We start from the raw sequence: 25279 nt of genomic DNA on the forward strand, positions 1-25279 counted from the left end.
ACTGGCACTTTTCCAGGTAACTATAAAAAATGCAAGACCTGCACACACTTTATCTACAAACACAGCCCATATACCCAACATCTAACAGACCTATAACATCACTGCACTTTCTCATGTGCATCCTCCAATGTGGTGTACGTGATATTTTGTACAAGGTGTCCAAATGGGGACATTTATACAGGGGAGGCTGTACATGAGCATACAAAGTGCGATCCAGGATGAATTTACAGATCTAGCTGATACAACTGTGGGAAACCATTTCACTTGACCAAGACATTCTGTGGATGACTGGAAGGTTTTAATTCTTAAAGGAAAATTTTAAAATAAGGACAGATAAACCTGGTGATTTGTAACTGAAGTGTGAACTTGGCCTAAGCTGATAACTAGGGCTGTATTTAGAGTTTCTGCTGCCCTAGGCACTTTTAGTGCTCACACCCCTTATTAGTTCAGCTAAAGCTATCTATTGACTTGAGGGTATACAGTAGATACATAAAATGATTTTGTCTATGTGGTAAAAAAAAACGCACTTGGATTTACTGTGATTGTTGGAGACTGAACATTGTTTCATGCTATGTTATACATTGCTTGGTTTATTTCCCTGTATGCCTATGTATTTGAAGTATTGAGTCTGACCACTAGATGTCACTATACACAAATACTCTATCATAATGTTCCATGTGTTGACTATCTGTTATTGCATTTTCCTGTTATCTATGGTTGTTGTTCTTCTATATCTCCTGTGCTAACATGAGCACCATGCTCTCTGCTGTATGTCTCTTCGATACAAATGAATCCTAGTAAACTATAGCCATCCATATATGTCTGATTATTCTCTGCATCATCTGCACCAGCCAACAAAGGTTATGGGCCCAGACAACGTGAATCATTAGACAGTCGGAACAGAGGCCTAGTCTTCATCTGCACACCATCTTTGATCAAGCTGCGGAGGAAATCTGCTCTGAGGTATCCAGGTGCTTGGAATACGAGCAAGGTACATTAAACATGGCTAGCAGCGGGGATCTTAAACTGGGGATCACTAAGCTAAATAGTGACAACTACCAGATGTGGAAGTTCAAGATGGAGATGTTGCTGAGCAAAGATGACACATGGGATGTCCTCACCACAGACAGGCCGGATGTAGACAACCAGGAGTGGGATAGCAAAAACAGACAGGCAAGAGCCACAATAGACCTACTGGTAGAAGATGAACAGCTTATCCACATAAAAGGGGAAGATACTGCCAAAGGTATGTGGAATGCACTCCGTAGATTACATGAGAGCTCTAGCTTAAACAACAAGTTATATTTACTAAGGAAGCTGTATCAGTCAAAACTGACTCCAGAAGGGGATATGCAAGAACATATAAGAAGCGTGCTGGAGATTGTTGCACAACTCAGGGACCTCGGAGAGGAGATCAAAGATAACCATGTGACAGCAATACTTTTATGCAGCCTGCCAGAGTCATACAACCCTCTGATTAATGCATTAGAGACAAGATCTGAAGCAGAACTCACATTACAGTTGGTGAAATCTCGACTTTCAGATGAATACAAGCGCAGAAAGGAGCAAACTTCTCACAGGCAAGAGAGCGATACAGGAGCAGCACTTAAAGCGACAGACACTAAGATGCCAAACTGGAAGGCCAAACTATGTTTCCGGTGTAACAGGGCTGGGCATTTCAAGCGCGACTGTCCATTGTGAAGGAATGAGCAGAGGGAAAAAGATCCCAATCAGGCACTCATAACCATGATGAAAAACAGCGACCAAGCAGCGTGGCACGCAACTTTTAAAGTGACAGATGCTGTCACCAACCATAAATGGTATATAGATTCTGGAGCAACAAGTCACATGACTAACGATAGAGAATTCTTCATAGAGCTCAATCCAGACAAGAAAGAAACCATATATCTTGCAGACGGGAGTTGCACAACTGCTGAAGGAACAGGATATGGAATAGTCACTTGTAAAAATGAGGCTGGACAAGTGTTAAAAATACCAATGACGGATGTATTGTATGTTCCCGGGCTCAATGGCGGCCTTATATCAGTCAGGCGACTGGCAAGCAAAGGACTAACCACAATGTTTAAAGGTGACCAATGCACTATCCATGATGGGGAAAGAGTGATAGCAACAGCTAAAGCGGGTAAGCACCTTTATGAACTTGATGTTGTTGAGCAAGAAACAAAGCTCTGCACACATAAGCACAAGAACTGTATTCATTTATGGCACAGACGTCTGGGCCACAGGCACCCTGACAGCATACAGGAGCTGGCCAGACGGGATTTAACGAAAGGCTTAAAGTTAACAGGCTGCCCAAACACGCTAAGGTGTGAATGCTGCATCAAGGCCAAAGCCACCAGAGTAACCCCACCAAAGGCAAGTGAAAGCAGAGCAACAAGACCGATCGACCTAATACACACAGATGTATGCGGGCCTATGAGAACAACCACCCCAGGAGGAAATAAATACATATTAACTTTTATAGACGACTACTCAAGGTTTACAGTGACATACCTAATGAAGAACAAGTCAGAAGTATTCGACAAGCTGAAGGACTATGTTACCAAAGTAAGCAATAAATTTCACAGAAAACCATTAGTACTCAGAAGTGATAATGGTGGTGAGTACACCGGGTTTCAAGTAGAGAATACACTCAGGGAACTAGGAATAGAACATCAAAAGACTGTCCCATATACTCCAGAGCAGAACGGGGTAGCAGAGAGGAAAAACAGATCTCTGACTGAAATGATCAGATGCATGTTGACAGATTCTGGACTCCCTGAAAAATATTGGGGAGAAGCAGCACAAACGGCCACCTACTTACAAAACAGATTACACTCCAAGGCAACAACCAAAACTCCATACGAGCTATGGCACAGTCGAAAACCAAGCATAGGACACCTCAAGATATTTGGAAGCAAAGCTTTTGCTTACATTCCGGGAGAAAAGCGCAGCAAGCTCCAAAATAGAGCAATTGAAGGTGTCTTTGTTGGTTATGCCGAAAACACCAAAGGATACAGAATCCTAGACCCAAAGACCGATAAAGTGACAATCAGCAGCAGCGTAACATTTATCGTGGACCTGAGAAATGAAGCAACGGAGCCAGCCATGCCAAGAGCAGAAGAACCAGATAACACTGAGCAGGTTTTTTTTCCTATGGAACAAACACCCGAGAGTGATACTGTGTCACAGAAGAGACTGGAACAAACTGAACCAGCTAATGACGCTGAACCAAGACGCTCAATGAGGGAAAACAAAGGTAAACCCCCCAACAGACTCTCGTACAAAGTAGAAACATCCTGCGTAAGAGAACCCACTTGTTGGAAAGACATAACACAACTCCCGGAGAGGGAAGCCAAGAGATGGATAAAGGCAGCTGAGGAAGAAATCATCTCACTACAGGACACGCAGGCTTGGGTGCTAATGCAACTGCCGGCCAAAAAGAGGGCAATTGGCTGTAAATGGACTTTCAAGGTCAAGTACAACACTGATGGTACAGTTGAGAGATATAAAGCGAGACTCGTAGCCAAAGGATACTCCCAAAAATATGGAGAAGACTACGATGAGACATTTGCCCCAGTGGTCAAACATACCACAATCAGAGCTCTACTCACAGTTGCATCTACAAAACAAATGCTAGTAAAGCACTTTGATGTAAAAACCGCTTTCCTACACAGTGACTTAACAGAAGACATCTACATGGAGCAACCAGAGGGCTTTGTAGACCCACAAAAGCCAGAACAGGTATGCAAACTTAAGAAGGGGATCTATGGGCTCAAGCAAGCAGCCAGAGCATGGAACATGAAGATTAATGAGGCGCTTTTGAGAGAATCCTTTCAGAGGAGCAAGGCCGATCCCTGCCTATACACCAAGAAACTAAATGGTAGGTGGATCTTTGTACTCATTTATGTAGATGATCTGTTAGTATGTTATGAGCAAGAAGGGGATTGTTCCAGACTGCTGGAGGTCTTAAACATGGACTTTGAAACAAAAGATCTAGGTGATGTCAAACACTTCCTAGGCATGCAGATAGAAAGAGAAGAAGATGGTAGTTTTCTTATTAACCAGAGTCACAAAATACAGGAAGTAATTGAAACTTTTGGGCTCAATGATGCCAAACCAGTCAACTCGCCTATGGAGACAAATTATCTTAAAGAATTAAACAACTCAATTAACCCCTTGCAAGATGACTCACAATTCAGAAGAGCAATGGGGAAGTTACTATACATTGCTACAGTGGCAAGGCCTGACATAGCCACAGCAGTGGGATTCTTATGCAGAAAGGTATCCCAGCCAACCCAGATGGACTGGAACGCAGCAAAAAGGATCATACGCTATTTGAAGGGAACAATAGACTTTAAACTAAAACTTTCATCAACAGGGAAAAGTGGTCTGACTGGATATGTGGATGCAGACTGGGCAGGTGACCCCAGTGATCGGAAATCCACCAGTAGACACCTGTTTCTATTCAAAGACGGGCTGATCGGCTGGACCACCAGAAAACAGTCCACAGTGACACTGTCCTCCACGGAAGCAGAATATGTGGCTGCATCACAAGCAGGGCAAGAGGTAATCTGGTTGAGACAATTGCTGGAAGATCTAGATCACAACCAGACAGAGTCCACGCCAATCTATGAGGACAATCAAGGATGTATAGCACTCGCACAGACAGAGCGGATAAACCCGAGAACCAAACACATAGATGTGAGATATCACTTCTTAAGAGACTTGCAAGAGCAAGGACAGATGGATCTACGATACTGTCCCACTGAGGAAATGTTAGCAGACATCCTTACTAAGCCTTTGCCTGCAAAGAGACATATGGATCTAACAAGAAGAATCGGTTTGTCTAATTAAGCACTTCACAATGAGAAGGGGTGTTGGAGACTGAACATTGTTTCATGCTATGTTATACATTGCTTGGTTTATTTCCCTGTATGCCTATGTATTTGAAGTATTGAGTCTGACCACTAGATGTCACTATACACAAATACTCTATCATAATGTTCCATGTGTTGAACATGGAAATAAGGACAGATAAACTTGGTGATTTGTAACTGAAGTGTGAACTTGGCCTAAGCTGATAACTAGGGCTGTATTTAGAGTTTCTGCTGCCCTAGGCACTTTTAGTGCTCACACCCCTTATTAGTTCAGCTAAAGCTATCTATTGACTTGAGGGTATACAGTAGATACATAAAATGATTTTGTCTATGTGGTAAAAAAAAACGCACTTGGATTTACTGTGATTGTTGGAGACTGAACATTGTTTCATGCTATGTTATATTTATTAAATTTGCATTTCTATACTTTTAAGACAGATAACAAGGGGGCTGGGTCTCACAGGCTTCCATAGAAGGGCTAGCTCTGATATCTTTGGTAGGCATATAAGGGCTTACATTTCACACTGTCACACGCTGGACACAACATATTGGAAATAACATATCTGTGTAAAAATTGCAGTTTTCACTTTGCACCATCTGTTGTGAAATAATTTTTGCAAGACACCTGTGGGGTATAAATGCTCACTAAACCCCTTGACAGTGGTGTGTTTTCCAAAATGGGTTCACTTCTAGGGGATTCCATTTTTATTTAACCTCAGATCTGTTGGCAGCCAGTGCTGTGTAAGTCACCAAACTAGACTTCAAATGCACATGGTGCTCTTTGTCTTCTGAGCCATGCGGTGTGTCCAAAAAGAAGTTTACAACCACATACGGGGTGTTGCTGTATTCAAGAGGGGCTAAAGCATCATTTTCACAGCCAAGAGTTTCTAAATTCTATGAAATACCTGTGTGGTCAAAGCGCTCACTACACCCCTTAATACATTCCTTGAAGGGTGTTTTTTGGTGATCATTTTTTGGTGGTTTCCACTGCAGGGGTACTTCTGAGCGCACACCAAGGCTCAGTGGGGAAGGATAGTCATTTGACTTTTGGACCATGGATTTTGCTGGAATGGTTTTTGGGTGCTACATCTCATTTGCAGAGACCCTGAGCTACCCACACAGTGTAAATAAAAGTGACCTCATTTTGGAAACAACGCCACTTAACTAATTATTCAAGGGGTGGAGGGAGCATTTTGACACCACGGGTAATTTGCAACCATATGCTTTTTTTTTTCTCTCAATGTAGGTGTGCAAGGGTCTATTTCTTACGGGATGAGTTGCCATTATCATTGGTACTATTTTGGGTGTACTTTTTAATTGCTTTTTATTTATCTTTTTGAGAAGCAGGATAAAGAAAAGGTAACAATTCTGCCAGAACTTTTTGGCTTTTGTTATTGTGGCGTACACAATGTGGGAAAAATGTCATGTTATCTTTATTCTGCTGGTCAGTACGATTACAGATATTCAAATTTTATATAGCTTTTTTTTTAAACTTTTCTACTTTTACACAAATAAGGCATTTTTGAAAAAAAACATGTTTTTGTGTTACCATATTTGGCTGCCATTTTATTTTTATTTTTTATCAGATCTTTTTATTGAGTGTTTACAAATGTAAATACACTGTTGTACAGATCATAAGTAAAGATGATATACAGACATAACTTTCATAATGCTGACATCAGTCAGGCTACCAAACAGTCAGCAACACTCAAATTTTCACCCTCCCCCCCACCCTTCCCCTCCCACTCCACTGTAGCACAGGAGTACAAAAATACAATATTAGACATTGTTATTCAGATGTCGAAACGACAACCATGGTTCCCATAATTTCTCACATTTTGATGGGCATTCACACTTCTGGTAGACCACTCGTTCATAACTTAACATTGTGTCTACTGTACCTAAGAATTCACCTAAGGAGGGCGGAGCTTTCTGTATCCAATGCAAGGCAATTAACTTTCTAGCTACATATAGCACTCTACCTATCGTTATTTTATGTACCTGACTAGTGGTCAGTTCAGAGACATATGCCAGCACACACACTCTAGGATCAGGCGGTATCCGTACCTCGTATACGTCATGTATAGTCTGAGTTGCCATTTTCCAGTATCTCCCTAGCCTCTCACACTTCCACATCATGTGCATCAAGTCTGCAGACTCTACAGAGCACCTTGGACAGTCAGCCGTAGGTCTAAAACCTATGCGGAACAAAAAAAAAACCGGTGTCTTGTAGACCCTGTGGACTATAAACAGCTGCGAGAGTTTACGTCCCTCGCTCAAGGAAGAGAGAGGTATTGCCTCTAGTATATCAGACCATTGGTCATCTGTTAGTTCGCCTACATCCTTTTCCCACTTGCCCCTAGCCACTAGCGGATGTAATAGCAAAAACTTATCTAGCAGCAGCTTGTATACACAGGAGATCATCCCTCTTTTCGACCCTTTGGACAGAATCTGATTTAGCGCGATATCCCTCCCAGCCATCACAGTCGGACCCCTAAATGTGGAATTGTATGCGTGTCTCACTTGAAGGTACTTATAGAAGTGGGTCCTAGGTAACTCATATACTTCTTGCAGCTTGGAGAAGGACATGACATTTTTATCTTCCAGAAGGTAATCTCAGGATTCCCTTCCTTTTCCATTCTCCAAAATCAGACAAAGAAAGGAACTCCGGCAGCACGGGATTGTCCCACAGTGGAGTGTATTCCGTATTGCCAACAATTCCTCGTAGCTGCTTAACCCTGTTCCATGTAGACTGCATCAAATACCCCAGATCCCCCATCGGACCACCTTTCCCGGCACCTTTAGTCTCCAAGAGCAACATTAGGTCACTAGACGACAAGCAATGAGCAAACAGCTGACATGTCACTTCACTCGGCTCCGGGTCCGTCCACCCTTTAAAGTGCTGGCATTGTGCAGCTAGGAAATATACCCAAGGGTTTGGTACTGCAAGGCCCCCTTCCGTTTTAGGATATTGCAGCGTTTCCAGTTTAATTCTCGGTTGCCCCTTGCGCCAGATGAGCTCCCTGAAAATAGCATTAATCTGATCAAATTTAGACTTTGACAGCCAGACCGGGGAATTATGCAAAATATAAAGTAACTGGGGCATCAACACCATTTTAATAAGGTTTGCTCTTCCCGCCACCGATAAATATAGCTTACACCATGCCCTAACTTTACTCCTAAACTTAATAACCAGCGGGTCAAAGTTAAGGTGCTCAAAGTCCCGAAGTCTGGGGGATACATGTATACCCAAGTACTTAAAGGATACTATGCATGGAATATTTCTTTCTCGCACTATCTGCGACGGCGTTTGCCGTCAAGCAGCATGATTGCCGATTTACCCCAATTTATAGTCAAACCCGACAGGGCACCGAAGCGGTCAATAATTGTCATAGCCGCTACCAGGGATGGACCAGTGTCCCCTAAAAAAAGCAAAGTGTTGTCTGCATACATCGCCACTTTATTGTTAACTGTCCCATATTGGAACCCCCGAATGTCTGAAGACCTGCGAATCGCTGCCGCTAGTGGCTCAATCGCAACTGCAAATAGCAGAGGCGACAACGGGCACCCCTGTCTAGTACCCCGGCCCAAACAGAACTTGGGGGACACCCCACCATTTGCCCTAATACATGCTTTGGGACTAGAATATAGCACCCGGACCCAGGATATGTACTCATCTCCAAATTCCATATGCACCAAAACTCTCCACAGGAATCGCCATTCAATGCTGTCAAAGGCCTTGGCCACGTCTAAAGAAAGGATTGCTCTATCTCCAACATTTTCTGCTGGGAGTTGAATACTGGCAAACACTCTTCTCACATTGATTGACGTAGATTTCTGAGGCATGAAGCCAGTCTGGTCAGAGTGTATGATAGACAAAATTACTTTAGATAGACGTGTGGCCAATACCTTCGCAAGCAGCTTAACATCAGTGGAGAGCAAAGAGATCGGTCTATATGAGTCAGGGAGAGAGTGATCCTTGTCCAGCTTAGGAATGACGACTATGAGCGCCTCCTGCATAGACGGAGGCAACACCCCCCCCCCCCTCCTTGGAATAATTGAATACCTTCAAAAGTTCCGGGAGCAGCACTTCCGCAAAGGTTTTATATACTTCCGCCGGAAGCCCATCTAAACCTGACGCCTTGTCATTAGCCATAGCATCCAATGCCGCCCTCATTTCTTCAAACTCAATCGGCTCCTCTAACCGCATACTATCTTCCCTTGACAACTTAGGGAGATTCAATGTATTCAAAAAAGCATCGATCTCCTCATCTGAACATGACACCTTGGAAGTATACAGAGGGGAATAAAAATGATTCAGTATATTTAAGATGTTCTCAGTATCACGCCTCAAGACGCCATTGGAATCTATCAGGCCAGTAATACATTGCAAACCTTGCTGAGCTTTCGCTATAATCGAGAGCATGTAACCTACACTTTCCCCTTCTGTAAAAAATTGTTGCTTGTAAAACAGCCGTTTCCTCTCCGCTACCTCCAAGAGGTGACATCTCAGCTCCTCCTGCCTAGCCTTTAAAGCATTATTTGTTAGGTTAGATGGATTCAGTACAAAGGCTTCATCAGCAAGCTTCATATTTACATGTTTTTGTAAATCGAGCTCTCTAGATTTAGATTTAATCCGACTGACTGATTTAATTAGGGAGCCCCTGAGGAAGGCCTTCATCGCCTCCCAAACAACTAACAGAGATGCAGTTCCCTCATTTATGCGGAAGTATTCCCTAAGGGATTGAAGCGTATCGGACATATTACCCATCAGTGTTAGCCAGAAAGCGTTCAAACGCCAGTATTTTGCCCCCGGTCTGGTTGTCTCAGAAATTTCAAGAGCGACACTAAATATGGAGTGGTCCGATAAGGTTCTGGCAAGATACTCTGAGTTCCGTACAAGTGGAAACATGGGAGCATTCGGCTGCAATTTTTTTAAACATTTTTATTATGTAAGTTAAACATATAACTTATTCTGGCAAAACTTTTTTTTCTGGTGGTTCATCTGACTGGTTAGAACATATTTTTCAGAGTCATATTTTTACAGAGCAGTTAGTTACGGATGCAGCAACACAACATTTGGCTATTTTAATAATATATACAATATAAATTTTTCAATAATATTGAAATAAAGGGGGTCATTTATCAAATCAGTTTTGTGGTCTAAAAAGTTGCAAGTCATGGCATCATTTCGGGATCCTTGCCACTTTTCACAGTGGTCTATGTTTAAGAGCGAAAAGTGAGATTATATGATATCTGGATTATGTCTCATATACTCTGTGCGACTTTTTCAAAAGTTGCAAGCCACGGCAGGCAGCCCCTTGGTGTATTTTTACACCTAAAGGTGTAAACCACATTGCACTCACATCACATATATTATTAAGATGCACCAGTTAATAAATTTGGTGCAGGCACACAAAGCAAAGACAGACTTAAAACTGACCTAAAAACTATAAATGATAAATGACCCCCCAAAGTCTATATGAGTAATGAGAATGAGACTGAAAGAACTGATAGCTCAGTTCAATACAAAAATGCTGTTTAGCAAGTTTTTACATGAAAATGTCCTCAGGAAAATGTTTGTTTCAGCCAAAGGTATAATTCAAGAAATGCATATTTAGCCAGTGGAAAGTAAAAATAAAACCCAGTGTTACAATAGAGATGTTAAAGGGAATCTGTCACTGTGATCTTGAATTATTGAGTAGTACTGCAGATAAGTAGTTCAGATTGCTATTTTTTTTTACCTATGGAGCAATGGTGTGAGGAAAGCCACTGTGATTTACTGTAACAGCCAGAGCTACTACCACTCCCATCCAACACTCCGGCTCCTATATATATAGCCAGATGGCCGGAGGCAATAGAAACCCTGTTTTTGACCTATCACGACTTAATTTTTATTTGATTAAACTCTGTTCCTTTCCCCATCACACAGTTTCATGCTGAAGATGTACTGTGTATGTGAATACACTCACCTAAAGAATTATTAGGAACACCTGTTCTATTTCTCATTAATGCGATTATCTAGTCAACCAATCACATGGCAGTTGCTTCAATGCATGTAGGGTTGTGGTCCTGGTCAAGACAATCTCCTGAACGCCAAACTGAATGTCGGAATGGGAAAGAAAGGTGATTTAAGCAATTTTGAGCGTGGCATGGTTGTTTGTGCCAGACGGGCCGGTCTGAGTATTTCACAATCTGCTCAGTTACTGGGATTTTCACGCACAACCATTTCTAGGGTTTACAAAGAATGGTGTGAAAAGGGAAAAACATCCAGTATGCGGCAGTCCTGTGGGCGAAAATGCCTTGTTGATGCTAGAGGTCAGAGGAGAATGGGCCGACTGATTGAAACTGATAGAAGAGCAACGTTGACTGAAATAACCACTCGTTACAACCGAGGTATGCTGGAAAGCATTTGTGAAGCCACAACACGCACAACCTTGAGGCGGATGGGCTACAACAACAGAAGACCCAACCGGGTACCACTCATCTCCACTACAAATAGGAAAAAGAGGCTACAATTTGCACGAGCTCACCAAAATTGGACTGTTGAAGACTGGAAAAATGTTGCCTGGTCTGATGAGTCTCGATTTCTGTTGAGACATTCAAATGGTAGAGTCCGAATTTAGCCATCCCTCATGACCATCATGTACCCATCCTCTGATGGCTACTTCCAGCAGGATAATGCACCATGTCACAAAGCTCGAATCATTTCAAATTGGTTTATTGAACATGACAATGAGTTCACTGTACTAAAATGGCCCCCAGTCACCAGATCTCAACGCAATAGAGCATCTTTGTGATGTGGTTGAACGGGAGCTTTGTGCCCTGGATGTGCATCCCTCAAATCTCCATCAACTGCAAGATGCTATCCTATCAATATGGGCCAACATTTCTAAAGAATGCTATCAGCACCTTGTTGAATCAATGCCACGTAGAATTAAGGCAGTTCTGAAGGCAAAAGGGGGTCCAACACCGTATTAGTATGGTGTTCCTAATAATTCTTTAGGTGAGTGTAGAAGGGCTTAAATGCCCCTGCTTATATATTGGATAGGGCATCTGTATATATGAGATGCAGTTTACCGCAATATATTTTTTTCCGCGGTTCAACTGGCAGCATAGCTGAATCAAATAGCTGCTGTCATCTGGATATTATAACTGTAATAACCTCACAACATATAAATGCAATGGGCTATAAGATTAAATCTATTGCTAGTTATTCACTATACAGGGAGTGCAGAATTATTAGGCAAGTTGTATTTTTGAGGATTAATTTTATTATTGAACAACAACCATGTTCTCAATGAACCCAAAAAACTCATTAATATCAAAGCTGAATATTTTTGGAAGTAGTTTTTAGTTTGTTTTTAGTTTTAGCTATTTTAGGGGGATATCAATGTGTGCAGGTGACTATTACTGTACATAATTATTAGGCAACTTAACAAAAAACAAATATATACCCATTTCAATTATTTATTTTTGCCAGTGAAACCAATATAACATCTCAACATTCACAAATATACATTTCTGACATTCAAAAACAAAACAAAAACAAATCAGTGACCAATATAGCCACCTTTCTTTGCAAGGACACTCAAAAGCCTGCCATCCATGGATTCTGTCAGTGTTTTGATCTGTTCACCATCAACATTGCGTGCAGCAGCAACCACAGCCTCCCAGACACTGTTCAGAGAGGTATACTGTTTTCCCTCCTTGTAAATCTCACATTTGATGATGGATGACAGGTTCTCAATGGGGTTCAGATCAGGTGAACAAGGAGGCCATGTCATTAGATTTTCTTCTTTTATACCCTTTCTTGCCAGCCACGTTGTGGAGTACTTGGACGCGTGTGATGGAGCATTGTCCTGCATGAAAATCATGTTTTTCTTACCTCGCAGACTTCTTCCTGTACCACTGCTTGAAGAAGGTGTCTTCCAGAAACTGGCAGTAGGACTGGGAGTTGAGCTTGACTCCATCCTCAACCCAAAAAGGCCCCACAAGCTCATCTTTGATGATACCAGCCCAAACCAGTACTCCACCTCCACCTCGCTGGTGTCTGAGTCGGACTGGAGCTCTCTGCCCTTTACCAATCCAGCCATCTGGCCCATCAAGACTCACTCTCATTTCATCAGTCCATAAAACCTTAGAAAAATCAGTCTTGAGATATTTCTTGGCCCAGTATTGACTTTTTAGCTTGTGTGTCTTGTTCAGTGGTGGTCGTCTTTCAGCCTTTCTTACCTTGGCCATGTCTCTGAGTATTGCACACCTTGTGCTTTTGGGCACTCCAGTGATGTTGCAGCTCTGAAATATGGCCAAACTGGTGGCAAGTGGCATCTTGGCAGCTGCACGCTTGACTTTTCTCAGTTCATGGGCAGTTATTTTGCACCTTGGTTTTTCCACACGCTTCTTGCGACCCTGTTGACTATTTTGAATGAAACGCTTGATTGTTCGATGATCACGCTTCAGAAGCTTTGCAATTTTAAGAGTGCTGCATCCCTCTGCAAGATATCTCACTATTTTTGACTTTTCTGAGCCTGTCAAGTCCTTCTTTTGACCCATTTTGCCAAAGGAAAGGAAGTTGCCTAATAATTATGCACACCTGATATAGGGTGTTGATGTCATTAGACCACACCCCTTCTCATTACAGAGATGCACATCACCTAATATGCTTAATTGGTAGTAGGCTTTTGAGGCTATACAGCTTGGAGTAAGACAACATGCATAAAGAGGATGAAGTGGTCAAAATACTCATTTGCCTAATAATTCTGCACGTAGTGTATATAGTAAAGAGGAACTAATGAGAGATAACAGTAGCAAACTTGGGTATAAATGATATGGCAAGTTATGTAACAAAATATTCTTACTGTCAAGAGATACTTAGTGAATAATTGTTCAACAGCAATAAGATATACAGGTCCTGAATAATTGGCAACACTATTGCTTCATATTCATAGATAATATTATATAAGCCAGCATGTTCACCCACCTCTGGGAGGTGGACAAAAAATAAGGTAAAGCACAAACAGCAGGTGGTGTTATACAGATACATTTTATTGAATAGCTCACTGACTATATAACATTTTTAATTATATGCAATTACAAAAGTATTCAGATCCAGGTGCTGGCTTAAAAAATGAAGAATATGTTTTGTGAAACAACCCCTTTAACCCATAGGGAACTGGGTCAGAAATCCCAGCGCCATACAGCTACGGCACGCTGATCGGGCGGGCGCAGGTGCTGCAACTGCCCGATCAGCTGCAGGGGTCCGGCAGTCACTTATAGCCGGACCCCTGCTGTATGCGCCGGCATTGGTGAAAACACTGATGCCAGCGCATTAACCCGTGTCCATCGGGTCCCCGCGCTGCTGTGATTGGGACCCAATGGCTTGGACAGCAGCCCTTTGCCTTCCTTAGGCATCGTGGCTGCCATCCGTGTGAGCCTGTGAGATCCAGCCCCCTGGATCTCACAGGCAGGAAGGCTGTAAGGCCTCTTGCAGACAAGCAGGTCTGGATGTGTTGCGGATGCGTTCAGTGAAAACCATTCAGTTTTGCCTGCGATTGCGTTCAGTTTTTATCGCACGGGTGCAATGCGTTTTGCACGCGCGTGATAATAAACTGAATGTATACAAACAACATCGCTTAGCAACCATCTGTGAAAAACGCATCGCATCCGCACTTACTTTCGGATGCGATGCAATTTTCACGCAGCTCCATTCACTTCTATGAGGCCAGCGTTAAGTGAAAATCGCAGAATATAGAACATGCTGCAATTTTCAAGCAATGCACAAGTGATGCGTGAAAACCAATGCACATGTACACAGCTCCATTGAAATGAATGGGTCCGGATTCCTTGCGGGCACAATGCGTTCGCATCACCTATTGCACCTGCGCGGAATACTCGCTCATGTAAAAGGGGCCTAAGTGTATTACACTGGTAATACACTTACAGCCAATGCATTACAATACAGAAGTATTGTAATGCATTGTAAAGGGGATCAGATCCCCAAAAGTTGAAGTCCCAAAGTGGGACAAAAAAATTAAGTAAAAAAAAATGTAAAAGAATAGTTATCAGAAAATGGCAACACAAAAAGATTTTATTCTGTTCAAAAAGGCTTTCACGGTGTAACAAAAATAAAAATAATAGAAAATAATAGACACATTGGGTATCGCCGTGTCCATAAGAACCTGCTCTATAAAAATATCCCATGAGATGACCCCTCAGGTGAATGCTGTAAAAAAATAAAAAATAAAACTATGCCATTTTTTGCCACCATGCCTCACAAAAAGTGTAACACCAAGCGATCAAAAAGTCTTTTGTACCCCAAAATGGTACCAATCAAACCGTCATCTCATCCCGCAAAAAATGAGACCCTACATAAGACAATCACCCCAAAAAAAAAAAATATGTCTCTCAGCAAATGGCAACACAAAAACAAGATTTTATTCTGTTCAAAAAGGCTTTCACTGTGTAAAACTTGACAAAAATAAAAATTATATAAAGAGAGGCACTGGAGGCTGATATGAGGCACTGGGGGCTGGAGAGAGGCTGCTGGGGGTTAAAGAGGGGCACTGGGGCTAATATGAGGCACTGGGACCTGATATGAGGCATTGGGGGCTAAAGAGAGGCACTGGGGGGCTGATATGAGGCACTGGAGGCTGATATGAGGCACTGGGGGGCTGAAGAGGGACACTGGGGGGCTGAAGAGAGGCACTGGGGGGCTAATATAAGGCTGCTGGGGGGCTAAAGAGGGGCACTGGGACCTGATATGAGGCACTGGGGGCTGAAGAGGGGCACTGGGGGCTGATATGAGGCACTGGGGTTCTTATCTGAGGTCTGATTGGGGGTCATTCACATTGGGGTCTGATCTGAGGTCTTATTGAGGTCTGATTAAAATTAGGGGTCTGATTGGTGGTCTGACCTCGGGTGTAATGAAAAATATTTTTTTATTATTGTCCCTCTCTAAAACCTAGGTGCGTCTTATGGGCCGGATCGTCTTATAGGGCGAAAAATACGGGTAAGTTTAAAAATGATTTATTCTCCCTTCATTATATTGATAGTGGGGGTCTGTATGTATGTATGCAGACTGTATTTGTGTACATATATATATATATATATATATATATATATATGTGTGTGTGTATGTGTATATAATATATATGTCTTCAGACCCTAGCAACGCCCCTGCATGTGAGGTACAGGGCTGGATCGAGCATTCTTAGAAACAGTTTGTCATGTACTATATGATGTCTCGTTTTAATTTTTTACATTAATCATGCGATAACCCCTTTAAGTTTTAATTTGTCAGATGTTTTCTCAAGTTTCCAGGGCAGATCTTTAAGGGGTTATCCAAGACCTATAATGCCCCCCTTTATGCCCAGGCCTCTCACACAGATTTTACTTACCTCGCTCCCCGGCACCCCCATCGGTTCTGATGCTGGCACAGCCTGCGTTGCATCTACCCGTTGCGTGGATGAAAACATCTGGCGTCGGGGGGTTCAGCCAATAGCAGGCTGCAACGGGAAAGTGTATCCCTAGCATTGCGTTGCTGCCCCACCCCCCAAAGTCAAACCACGGTCAATTGACCAAACAATCCTTTTAGGGGTCCTAAGTGTGTTTCAAAACTTCAAACTTTATTATTTACTATTAAAAACCAATACTCAGAAGAGGTTATGCCAAAAGGTAGTTTTTTAAAACATATCGGGCTACATATTTGGGCTGGAAGCGAAGGCTAATTGTCTTGTTATGGTCGCTGTCACTTGCTCTGCAATCTATTTGGGAGGTGGTTTGTCTCGCCAACATTCCGTGGCGATTGCTAGCCCTTTGTCAGACACCTAGCGCACGATACTGCAACTCACACCAGCAGTGCAGCAGTGCTGCTCCTGTGAGGGAAGGTAGCACTACAACAATGCACTCTGTATCTGCTAAGGCTGGACAAAATAGTGACCCTACTAACTGTGATTGCAGCCCTTATCTGTGACCTATCAAAAATTAATGCCATATAACTATCCCACCCAACATGTTTCGCTGCTTGGCCAGGCTTCGTCCAGCCTTAGCAGATACAGAGTGCATGTTTGGAGGCCAACAGCTGTGGTCTCCTTGTATGTTAGATAACAATAACAAGACAATTAGCCTTCGCTTCCAGCCCAAATCTGTAGCCTGATATTTTTTTTAAAAACTACCTTTTGGCATAATCTCCTCTGAGTATTGGTTTTTAAGGGTACTTTCACACTTACGGCAGGACGGATCCGACAGGCTGCTATTTCGCCGTGCTGCCGGACCGGCGCTCCGTCCCCATTGACTATAATGGGGACGGGGGCGGCTCTCCAGCGCAGTACGGCAGTGCACGGCGAAAGGCCGCCGGACTAAAAGTCCTGCATGTCCGACTTTTTCGTCCGGCGGCCTCTGACCGCGAACTGCCGTACTGCGCTGGAGCGCCGCCCCGTCCCCATTATAGTCAATAGGGACGGAGCGGCGGTCCGGCGGCACGGCGAAATAGAAGAAGGACGGATCCGACAGGGTGAACAGCCTGTCGATTCGTCCTGCCGCAAGTGTGAAAGTACCCTTATAGTAAATAATAAAGTTAGAAGTTTTAATACACACTTAGGACCCCTAAAAGGATTGTTTGGTCAATTGACCGTGGTTTGTCTTTGCTATAGTATCCTGAGGGTCCTATAAGGACAAAATTTGGTTTTCTGCCCCACACCCCACCCCGGCATCAGAAGCGACGTGGGTGCCAGGGAGCAAGGTAAGTATAACCTGTGTGATAGGCCCCGGCATATTGGGGGGGAAGGGGGGGTTGCAATATAGGTCTTGGATAACCCCTTTAACTACTTTAACTATAGTCTGCTCTCTGCATTGAGCTGCTTCATAGCTCCTCCCCTCTGCTCTGTGTGACAGCTGTAGCATCCAACCAAGTGACCACTACAGCTGTCACTCATAATAGAGGGGAGGGGCTGTGAAGCAGCTAAATACACTCACACATGCCCTGGATAACAACCCCCAAACAATAACATACCGTTATACTCTTGTTTCTTGTAAGCTCTGAGGCTGTTGATACAACAGATGTGCGCTTTTTGTGTGCAGGCTTTCTGCCATCTGATTCTAGTTTGGTTTCTGGTTTTGGGTGGTCATGAACACCTTTTGTCTTAAGAAAAATAAAACACAGATATACTAGTATCAGTTAACAACTTTCCTGTATAAAGTAAGTAATGAAAAAAAAAAAAAAATAGACTCTTTACTAGTTCAAAATACAACATGATGGGAGATATCTATCAAACTGGTGTAATTAGAACTGGCTTAGTTGCCCTTAGCAACCAATCAGATTCCACCTTTCATTTCTCACAGCTCCTTTGGAAAATAAAGGTGGAATCTCATTGGCTGCTATGGGCAACTAAACCAGTTCTACTTTGTACCAGGTTGATAAATCTCCCCCCGAAATTTGTAATATTGTGCCAAGTTAGTGTTTTTTATATTCATATGTACTGTGTGTGTGTGTGTGTGTGTGTATATATGTATAGTGCCCTGTGTTGCTGCCATCTCTACACTGTCAGCAGTGAGCATTATACTAAACCATTTTTAGTGTAATGTGTTTACGGTACATTACCTTCAGGTCAAAGTAAAACAGAAATAATAGCATTTTACAGTTTCAATCCACATTTCGTCTGTCACTCACCTGAAAGTATATGAATGGTCCTTCATGCCTCCAGAAGTTGGTAACTGGAAATCCACCATGGCCACGGCACGACACTAGTTTCAATGAGCCTTTACAATTTGGGCATAGTTTACCTGGAAGATTTAATAATTGTATGACTCTTAATAATGAGATCAAGCACACTGACATTCTGTTGTGAACAATTCTAATCCTTTTTCAGGAACATATTTGCAACAGCTGATCTGATATTGATGACCTATCCCATCATATTCCAGTTGCAACAAGTTATCCACTATCCATGGGATAAAGATAACTATTAGATCGTGGAGGTCTTATTGCTGGGAGAACAGGACCCCCATAGCCTGTTTGACCCCAGAAATTATTGAAGCAGCAGGTTGAACAAACACCTCTCCATTCATCTCTATGGGACTGCTCAAGCAAGCTCGCTCTGCCACGCCATTCATTTTAGGGCGTCCCTAGGTACAGAGTCACTGTTGTGATGAATGAACCCTACTGCTGGGACCCCCACCAATCTAATAGTTAGCATTTGTCCTGTGGATAGAGACTTGATACAATTGAATTACCCATTTAAGTCCCGGAGAAGTTAAAAGTCAAAGAAGTGTTTACTAAAAAATAATAATAATAATAATAATAATCTAAATTAGGCCTTGTTCACATCTTTGTTTGAAGATATAGCAGCCTTCCGGATCTTGCAGGATCCAGCGTTGCCAGATCCTCTACTTTACTGCTGGATACCAATTGACTGCAATGAGGTCTGGAGGTGATATGGCCAACTTGTGCTAGTTTTGGCCAAACAAAAACCATTGCCTGCAGCGTTTTTTTCTCTGGCTGACAGAGATGCAATACACTTTCTCCCCACAGCGACCGTGTGCTGGAGGAGACTAGCAGTGGGCTAGCTGATCTATTCCTGTGTACTAGTTCTGACTAATGGAGTGCTAAGCCATGACTTATCAGGTTCTGATCCTGGGGCTCAGTGCTCTATTTAAACCACTTCCTGGACTTATACCAGTCCCATTGATAGTCTGTGACTCATTAGCTGTGCTCCTGGTTCCAATTCTGTCTGTGCATTTGGATTGCTCATATTATTGACGTTGGTTTGCTTTTGACTACTCTTTGCCTTTTGGTACTTATTGGTACTGTCTCCTGTCTGGTTCTGATCTTGGCTTAGCTCTTTGACTACCCTCTGTCTCTAGATTTGGTATTGTATTGTCCTCCTGGTTCCGAACCACTCCAGTACAACTCTGCTTTTTTGTCTCTGTGTTTCATCTAGTAGGATAGGGAACGTCGACCATTTGCAGACTTTCCGCCTAGGGCTTGCACTGCAAGTAGCATTCAGCTATGTGAAACGGTTAAATATCCAGAAACATTCTCATGTAATGGGAGGGTCTGTACTGGAAAAATATAAACATAACTAGACTGGAACAAATAGGCTAGGAAAGTAGGGAGCAAAATCAAGAGCTGGAAAGCTGATATATAATTGTGGTATATTATTTGTTGTTTTGTGCAATATTATAGTCAGTATAGTTTATTGAAGCAATCAGGGTTTACTTTAGATAAAATGTAGAATGTTTTTCAATGCCTAAAGCTTCCAACTATATCTGATAAGCCACTAGGAGTCAAAGATTTTGTGGATGGTGAAGCCTTAGATAAGTTTCTGCATGAATATTACTCGGTGTATGATGATGTTATAATTCTATAACAGATATTTAATAAAGTCTGTCTCATCTTACCCAAGGGAATGCTGTAAGTGACAATTATTGCGGTTCCAAAAGCAGGGAAAAAATCCACTACCAATACTTAACAATGGTTTAAAGATTTATGGCATACGTGTTGCCACAATGCATAAGAATATGTCATTCTTGGTTGACGCTGATCATTGGATTTTATGCCTACCGGACAAGCAAGAGACATGACTTGGCATCTAATTATTCTTATTCAGCGGACAGACCTAAGAAGTGTTGCCCAGTTTGTTCCTGTGGCCAGATGCAGAAAAAACATTTGACCAATGCTTTGGGCATAAATGAAGGCCACGTTCATGAAATTTGGGTTCTTTGGTTCTATACTGGAATAAGCATTGGCCATTTACATGTGTTCTTCAGTTAGAGTCTGCAGGTTGGGTCATGTGACTAAGCCATTTAAAACTGTCCCCATAAATCTTTAATCTTTAAAACAGAGCCATTGACGTACACCATAAGATAAAATAGTGAAATGAAGGGGAGTAAGGTAGGGTCACATTGCTCATATGGAGATGATATCATTATAACCTTTATAGATTCACCGTAGATCTTAACAGATCTAAAATGAATTCAAGATAAGGCTATATTCACATTAGCGTTTTCGATTCAGCTATTGAGATCTGTCATAGGATCTCAATAGCGGAAGAAAACGTTTCCGTTTTGTTCCCATTCATTGTCAATGGGGACAAAACTGAACAAAATGGAATGCACCAAAATGCATTCTGTTCCGTTTGGTTGCGCTCCCATAGCGGACAGAATAATGCTGCATTTTTCTGTCCGCGATGTGGTCCGGAGCAAGACGGATCCGTCCTGGCACACAATGTAAGTCAATGGGGACGGATCCGTTTTCTCTGGCACAATAGAAAACGGATCCGTCCCCCATTGGCTTTCAATGGTGTTCATGATGGATCCGTCATGGCTATAGGAGACAATACAGCGGTTCATGACGGATGCTTGCTGTTGTATTATGATAATGAAAGCGTTTGTGCAGATCCATGATGGATCTGCAAAAAACGCTAATGTGAAAGTAGCCTTAGTCTCAAATGTTACTATTTTATGTATCAACTGAAATGGGAGCACATATATGACAAAGATTTCCATAATCCTGGTGTAAATCCTGGCATAATTCTTGTATCCATGCATACCTGTATGGCCTATATTAACTGCCTCTGGACCGCCTAACGCAGGATCGCGGCCCGGAGGCGGCTGTCCCAGGCACAGTGACGCATATACGCGTCATCTCGCGAGACGCGAGATTTCCTGTGAACGCGCGCACGTTCACAGGATCGGAAGGTAAGAGAGTGGATCTACAGCCTGCCAGCGGCGATAGATGCGATTTTTTTTAACCCCTAACAGGTATATTAGAGGCTGTTTTGATAACAGCGTCTAATATACCTGCTACCTGGTCCTCTGGTGGTCCCTTTTGCAGACTCCCTGATCACCCCCCTGTCATTGATCACCCCCCTGTTAGGCTCCATTCAGATGTCCGTATGTGTTTTACGGATCCACGGATCCATGGATCGGATCCGCAAAACACATACGGACGTCTGAATGGAGCCTTACAGGGGGGTGATCAATGACAGAGGGGTGATCACCCCATATACACTCCCTGATCACCCCCTGTCATTGATCACCCCCCTGTAAGGCTCCATTCAGACGTCCGTATGTGTTTTACAGATCCACGCATCCATGGATCGGATCCGCAAAACACATATGGACGTCTGAATGGAGCCTTACAGGGGGGTGATCAATGACAGGGGGGTGATCACCCCATATACACTCCCTGATCACCCACCTGTCATTGATCACCCCCCTGTAGGGCTCCATTCAGACGTCCGTATGTGTTTTACGGATCCACGTATCCATGGATCGGATCCGCAAAACACATATGGACGTCTGAATGGAGCCTTACAGGGGGGTGATCAATGACAGGGGGGTGATCACCCCATATAGATTCCCTGATCACCACCCTGTCATTGATCACCCCCCTGTCATTGATCACCCCCCTGTAAGGCTCCATTTAGACATTTTTTTGGCACAAGTTAGCGGAAATAGATTTTTTTTTTGATTTTTTTGTTTTTTCTTACAAAGTCTCATATTCCACTAACTTGAGTCAAAAAATAAAATCTCACATGAACTCACCATACCCCTCACGGAATCCAAATGCGTAAAATTTTTTAGACATTTATATTCCAGACTTCTTCTCACGCTTTAGGGCCCCTAAAATGCCAGGGCAGTATAAATACCCCACATGTGACCCCATTTCGGAAAGAAGACACCCCAAGGTATTCGCTGAGGGGCATATTGAGTCCATGAAAGATTTAACTTTTTGTCCCAAGTTAGCGGAAAGGGATACTTTGTGCGAAAAAACAAAACAAAAAAATCAATTTCTGCTAACTTGTGCCCAAAAAAAAAAATCTTCTATGAACTGGCCATGCCACTCATTGAATACCTTGGGGTGTATTCTTTCCAAAATGGGGTCACATGTGAGGTATTTATACTGCCCTGGCATTTTAGAGGGGCCCTAAAGCGTGAGAAGAAGTCTGGAATCCAAATGTCTAAAAATGCCCTCCTAAAAGGAATTTGGGCCCCTTTGCGCATGTAGGCTGCAAAAAAGTGTCACACATGTGGTATCGCCATACTCAGGAGAAGTTGGGCAATGTGTTTTGGGGTGTATTTTTACATATACCCATGCTGGGTGAGATAAATATCTTGGTCAAATGCCAACTTTGTATAAAAAAATGGGAAAAGTTGTCTTTTGCCGAGATATTTCTCTCACCCAGCATGGGTATATGTAAAATGACACCCCAAAACACATTGTCCAACTTCTCCTGAGTATGAAGATACCACATGTGTGACACATTTTTGCAACCAAGGTGGGCAAAGGGGCCCACATTCCAAAGAGCACCTTTAGGATTTCACAGGGCTTTTTATTTTACACATTTTGATTTCAAACTACTTCTCACGCATTAGGGCCCCTAAAAAGCCAGGGCAGTATAACTACCCCACAAGTGATCCCATTTTGGAAAGAAGACATCCCAAGGTATTCCATGAGGGGCATGGCGAGTTCCTAGAATTTTTTATTTTTTGTCACAAGTTAGCGGAAAATTATGTTTTTTTTTTTTTTTCTTACAAAGTCTCATATTCCACTAACTTTTGACAAAAAATAAAAACTCTAGGAACTCGCCATGCCCCTCACGGAATACCTTGGGGTGTCTTTCCAAAATGGGGTCACTTGTGCGGTAATTATACTGCCCTGGCTTTTTAGGGGCCCAAATGCGTGAGAAGTAGTTTGAAATCAAAATGTGTAAAAAAAAAAGCTCTGTGAAATCCTAAAGGTGCTCTTTGGAATTTGGGCCCCTTTGCCCACCTAGGCTGCAAAAAAGTGTCACACATGTGGTATCGCCGTACTCAGGAGAAGTTGGGCAATATGTTTTGGGGTGTCATTTTACATATACATCTCGGCAAAAGACAACTTTTCCCATTTTTTTATACAAAGTTGGCATTTGAACAAGATATTTATCTCACCCAGCATGGGTATTTGTAAAAAGACACCCCAAAACACATTGCCCAACTTCTCCTGAGTACGGCGATACCACATGTGTGACACTTTTTTTGCAGCCAAGGTAGGCAAAGGGGCCCACATTCCATAGAGCACCTTTAGGATTTCACAGGGCATTTTTTACACATTTTGATTTCAAACTACTTCTCACGCATTAGGGCCCCTAAAATACCAGGGCAGTATAACTACCCCACAAGTGACCCTATTTTGGAAAGAAGACACCCCAAGGTATTTCGTGATGGGCATAGTGAGTTCATGGAAGTTTTTATTTTTTGTCACAAGTTAGTGGAATATGAGACTTTGTAATGAAAAAAAAAATCATCATTTTCCGCTAACTTGTGACAAAAAATAAAACTCACTATGCCCATCAGCGAATACCTTAGGGTGTCTACTTTCTGAAATGGGGTCATTTGTGGGTTTTTTCTACTGTCTGGGCATTGTAGAACCTCAGGAAACATGACAGGTGCTCAGAAAGTCAGAGCTGCTTCAAAAAGCGGAAATTCTCATTTTTGTACCATAGTTTGTAAACGCTATAACTTTTACCCAAACATTTTTTTTTATCAAAGACATGTAGAACAATAAATTTAGAGAAAAATTTATATATAGATGTCGTTTTTTTTTTAAAAAAATTACAACTGAAAGTGAAAAATGTCATTTTTTTGCTAAAAATTTCGATTAATAACAAAAAAAGTAAAAATGTCAGCAGCAATGAAATACCACCAAATGAAAGCTCTATTAGTGAGAAGAAAAGGAGGTAAAATTCATTTGGGTGCTAAGTTGTATGACCGAGCAATAAACCGTGAAAGTAGTGAAGTGCAGAATTGTAAAAAGTGGTCTGGTCATTAAGGGTGTTTAAGCTAGGGGGGCTTAGGTGGTTAAAAATAATGGGACATATGCACTAAAGTTGTTTGCCACTTTTACGGTGTACAAAAGTTGCAAATGTTTGTGCGAATGGCATGTTGTGCAAACATTTGCAACTTTTTATGATTGGAGAATATTTTTTGGCCCCTAGTGGTACACATGGCCCTTAAGTTGTAACCTAAAGGGGTTGTCCCACCAAAAATATTATACAGTTTTCAAACCAACACCTGGATCTGAATACTTTTGTAATTGCATGTAATAAAAAAAAATTGTATAGCTACTGAGTTTTTCAATAAAATGTGTCTGTATAGCGCCACTAAATTTCTTATTTCTTTGTCCTGGTCACTGAGATGGCCGCACATGCTCAGTTTCATCTTTCAACTGCTTCCTGAGTTGTAATAGGGAGAACACTGGCACGCCCCCTCAGCTGCAGCAGAAAAGACACTCCCCCTTCAGCAACCTTGTCGTGGTAAGTGGGCCTATGCTCTTTGATCAAACTGTATACTAATGCCTCCTTTTAGTGCATAGCATAAGGTTATATTTATTAATAATAGTGCTGAAAAGCCATGCT

At 42.3% G+C, this 25279-nt stretch overlaps 1 protein-coding gene across 1 annotated transcript in view; it reads right to left on the reverse strand.

The window, feature by feature from the left end:
• GCM1 (glial cells missing transcription factor 1) overlaps positions 1-25279 on the reverse strand; it is an 81202-nt gene that overhangs the window by 29940 nt on the left and 25983 nt on the right. The window contains exons 3-4 of the mRNA XM_044291101.1: positions 18550-18662; positions 17893-18021 (exon numbers count right to left, since the gene is read on the reverse strand). Of these exons, the coding sequence (XP_044147036.1) occupies positions 17893-18021; positions 18550-18662 (242 nt within the window). The remainder of the gene's footprint in view (positions 1-17892; positions 18022-18549; positions 18663-25279) is intronic.

The sequence above is a fragment of the Bufo gargarizans genome, chromosome 4, assembly GCF_014858855.1.
Source record: "Bufo gargarizans isolate SCDJY-AF-19 chromosome 4, ASM1485885v1, whole genome shotgun sequence".
Taxonomy (NCBI): domain Eukaryota; kingdom Metazoa; phylum Chordata; class Amphibia; order Anura; family Bufonidae; genus Bufo; species Bufo gargarizans.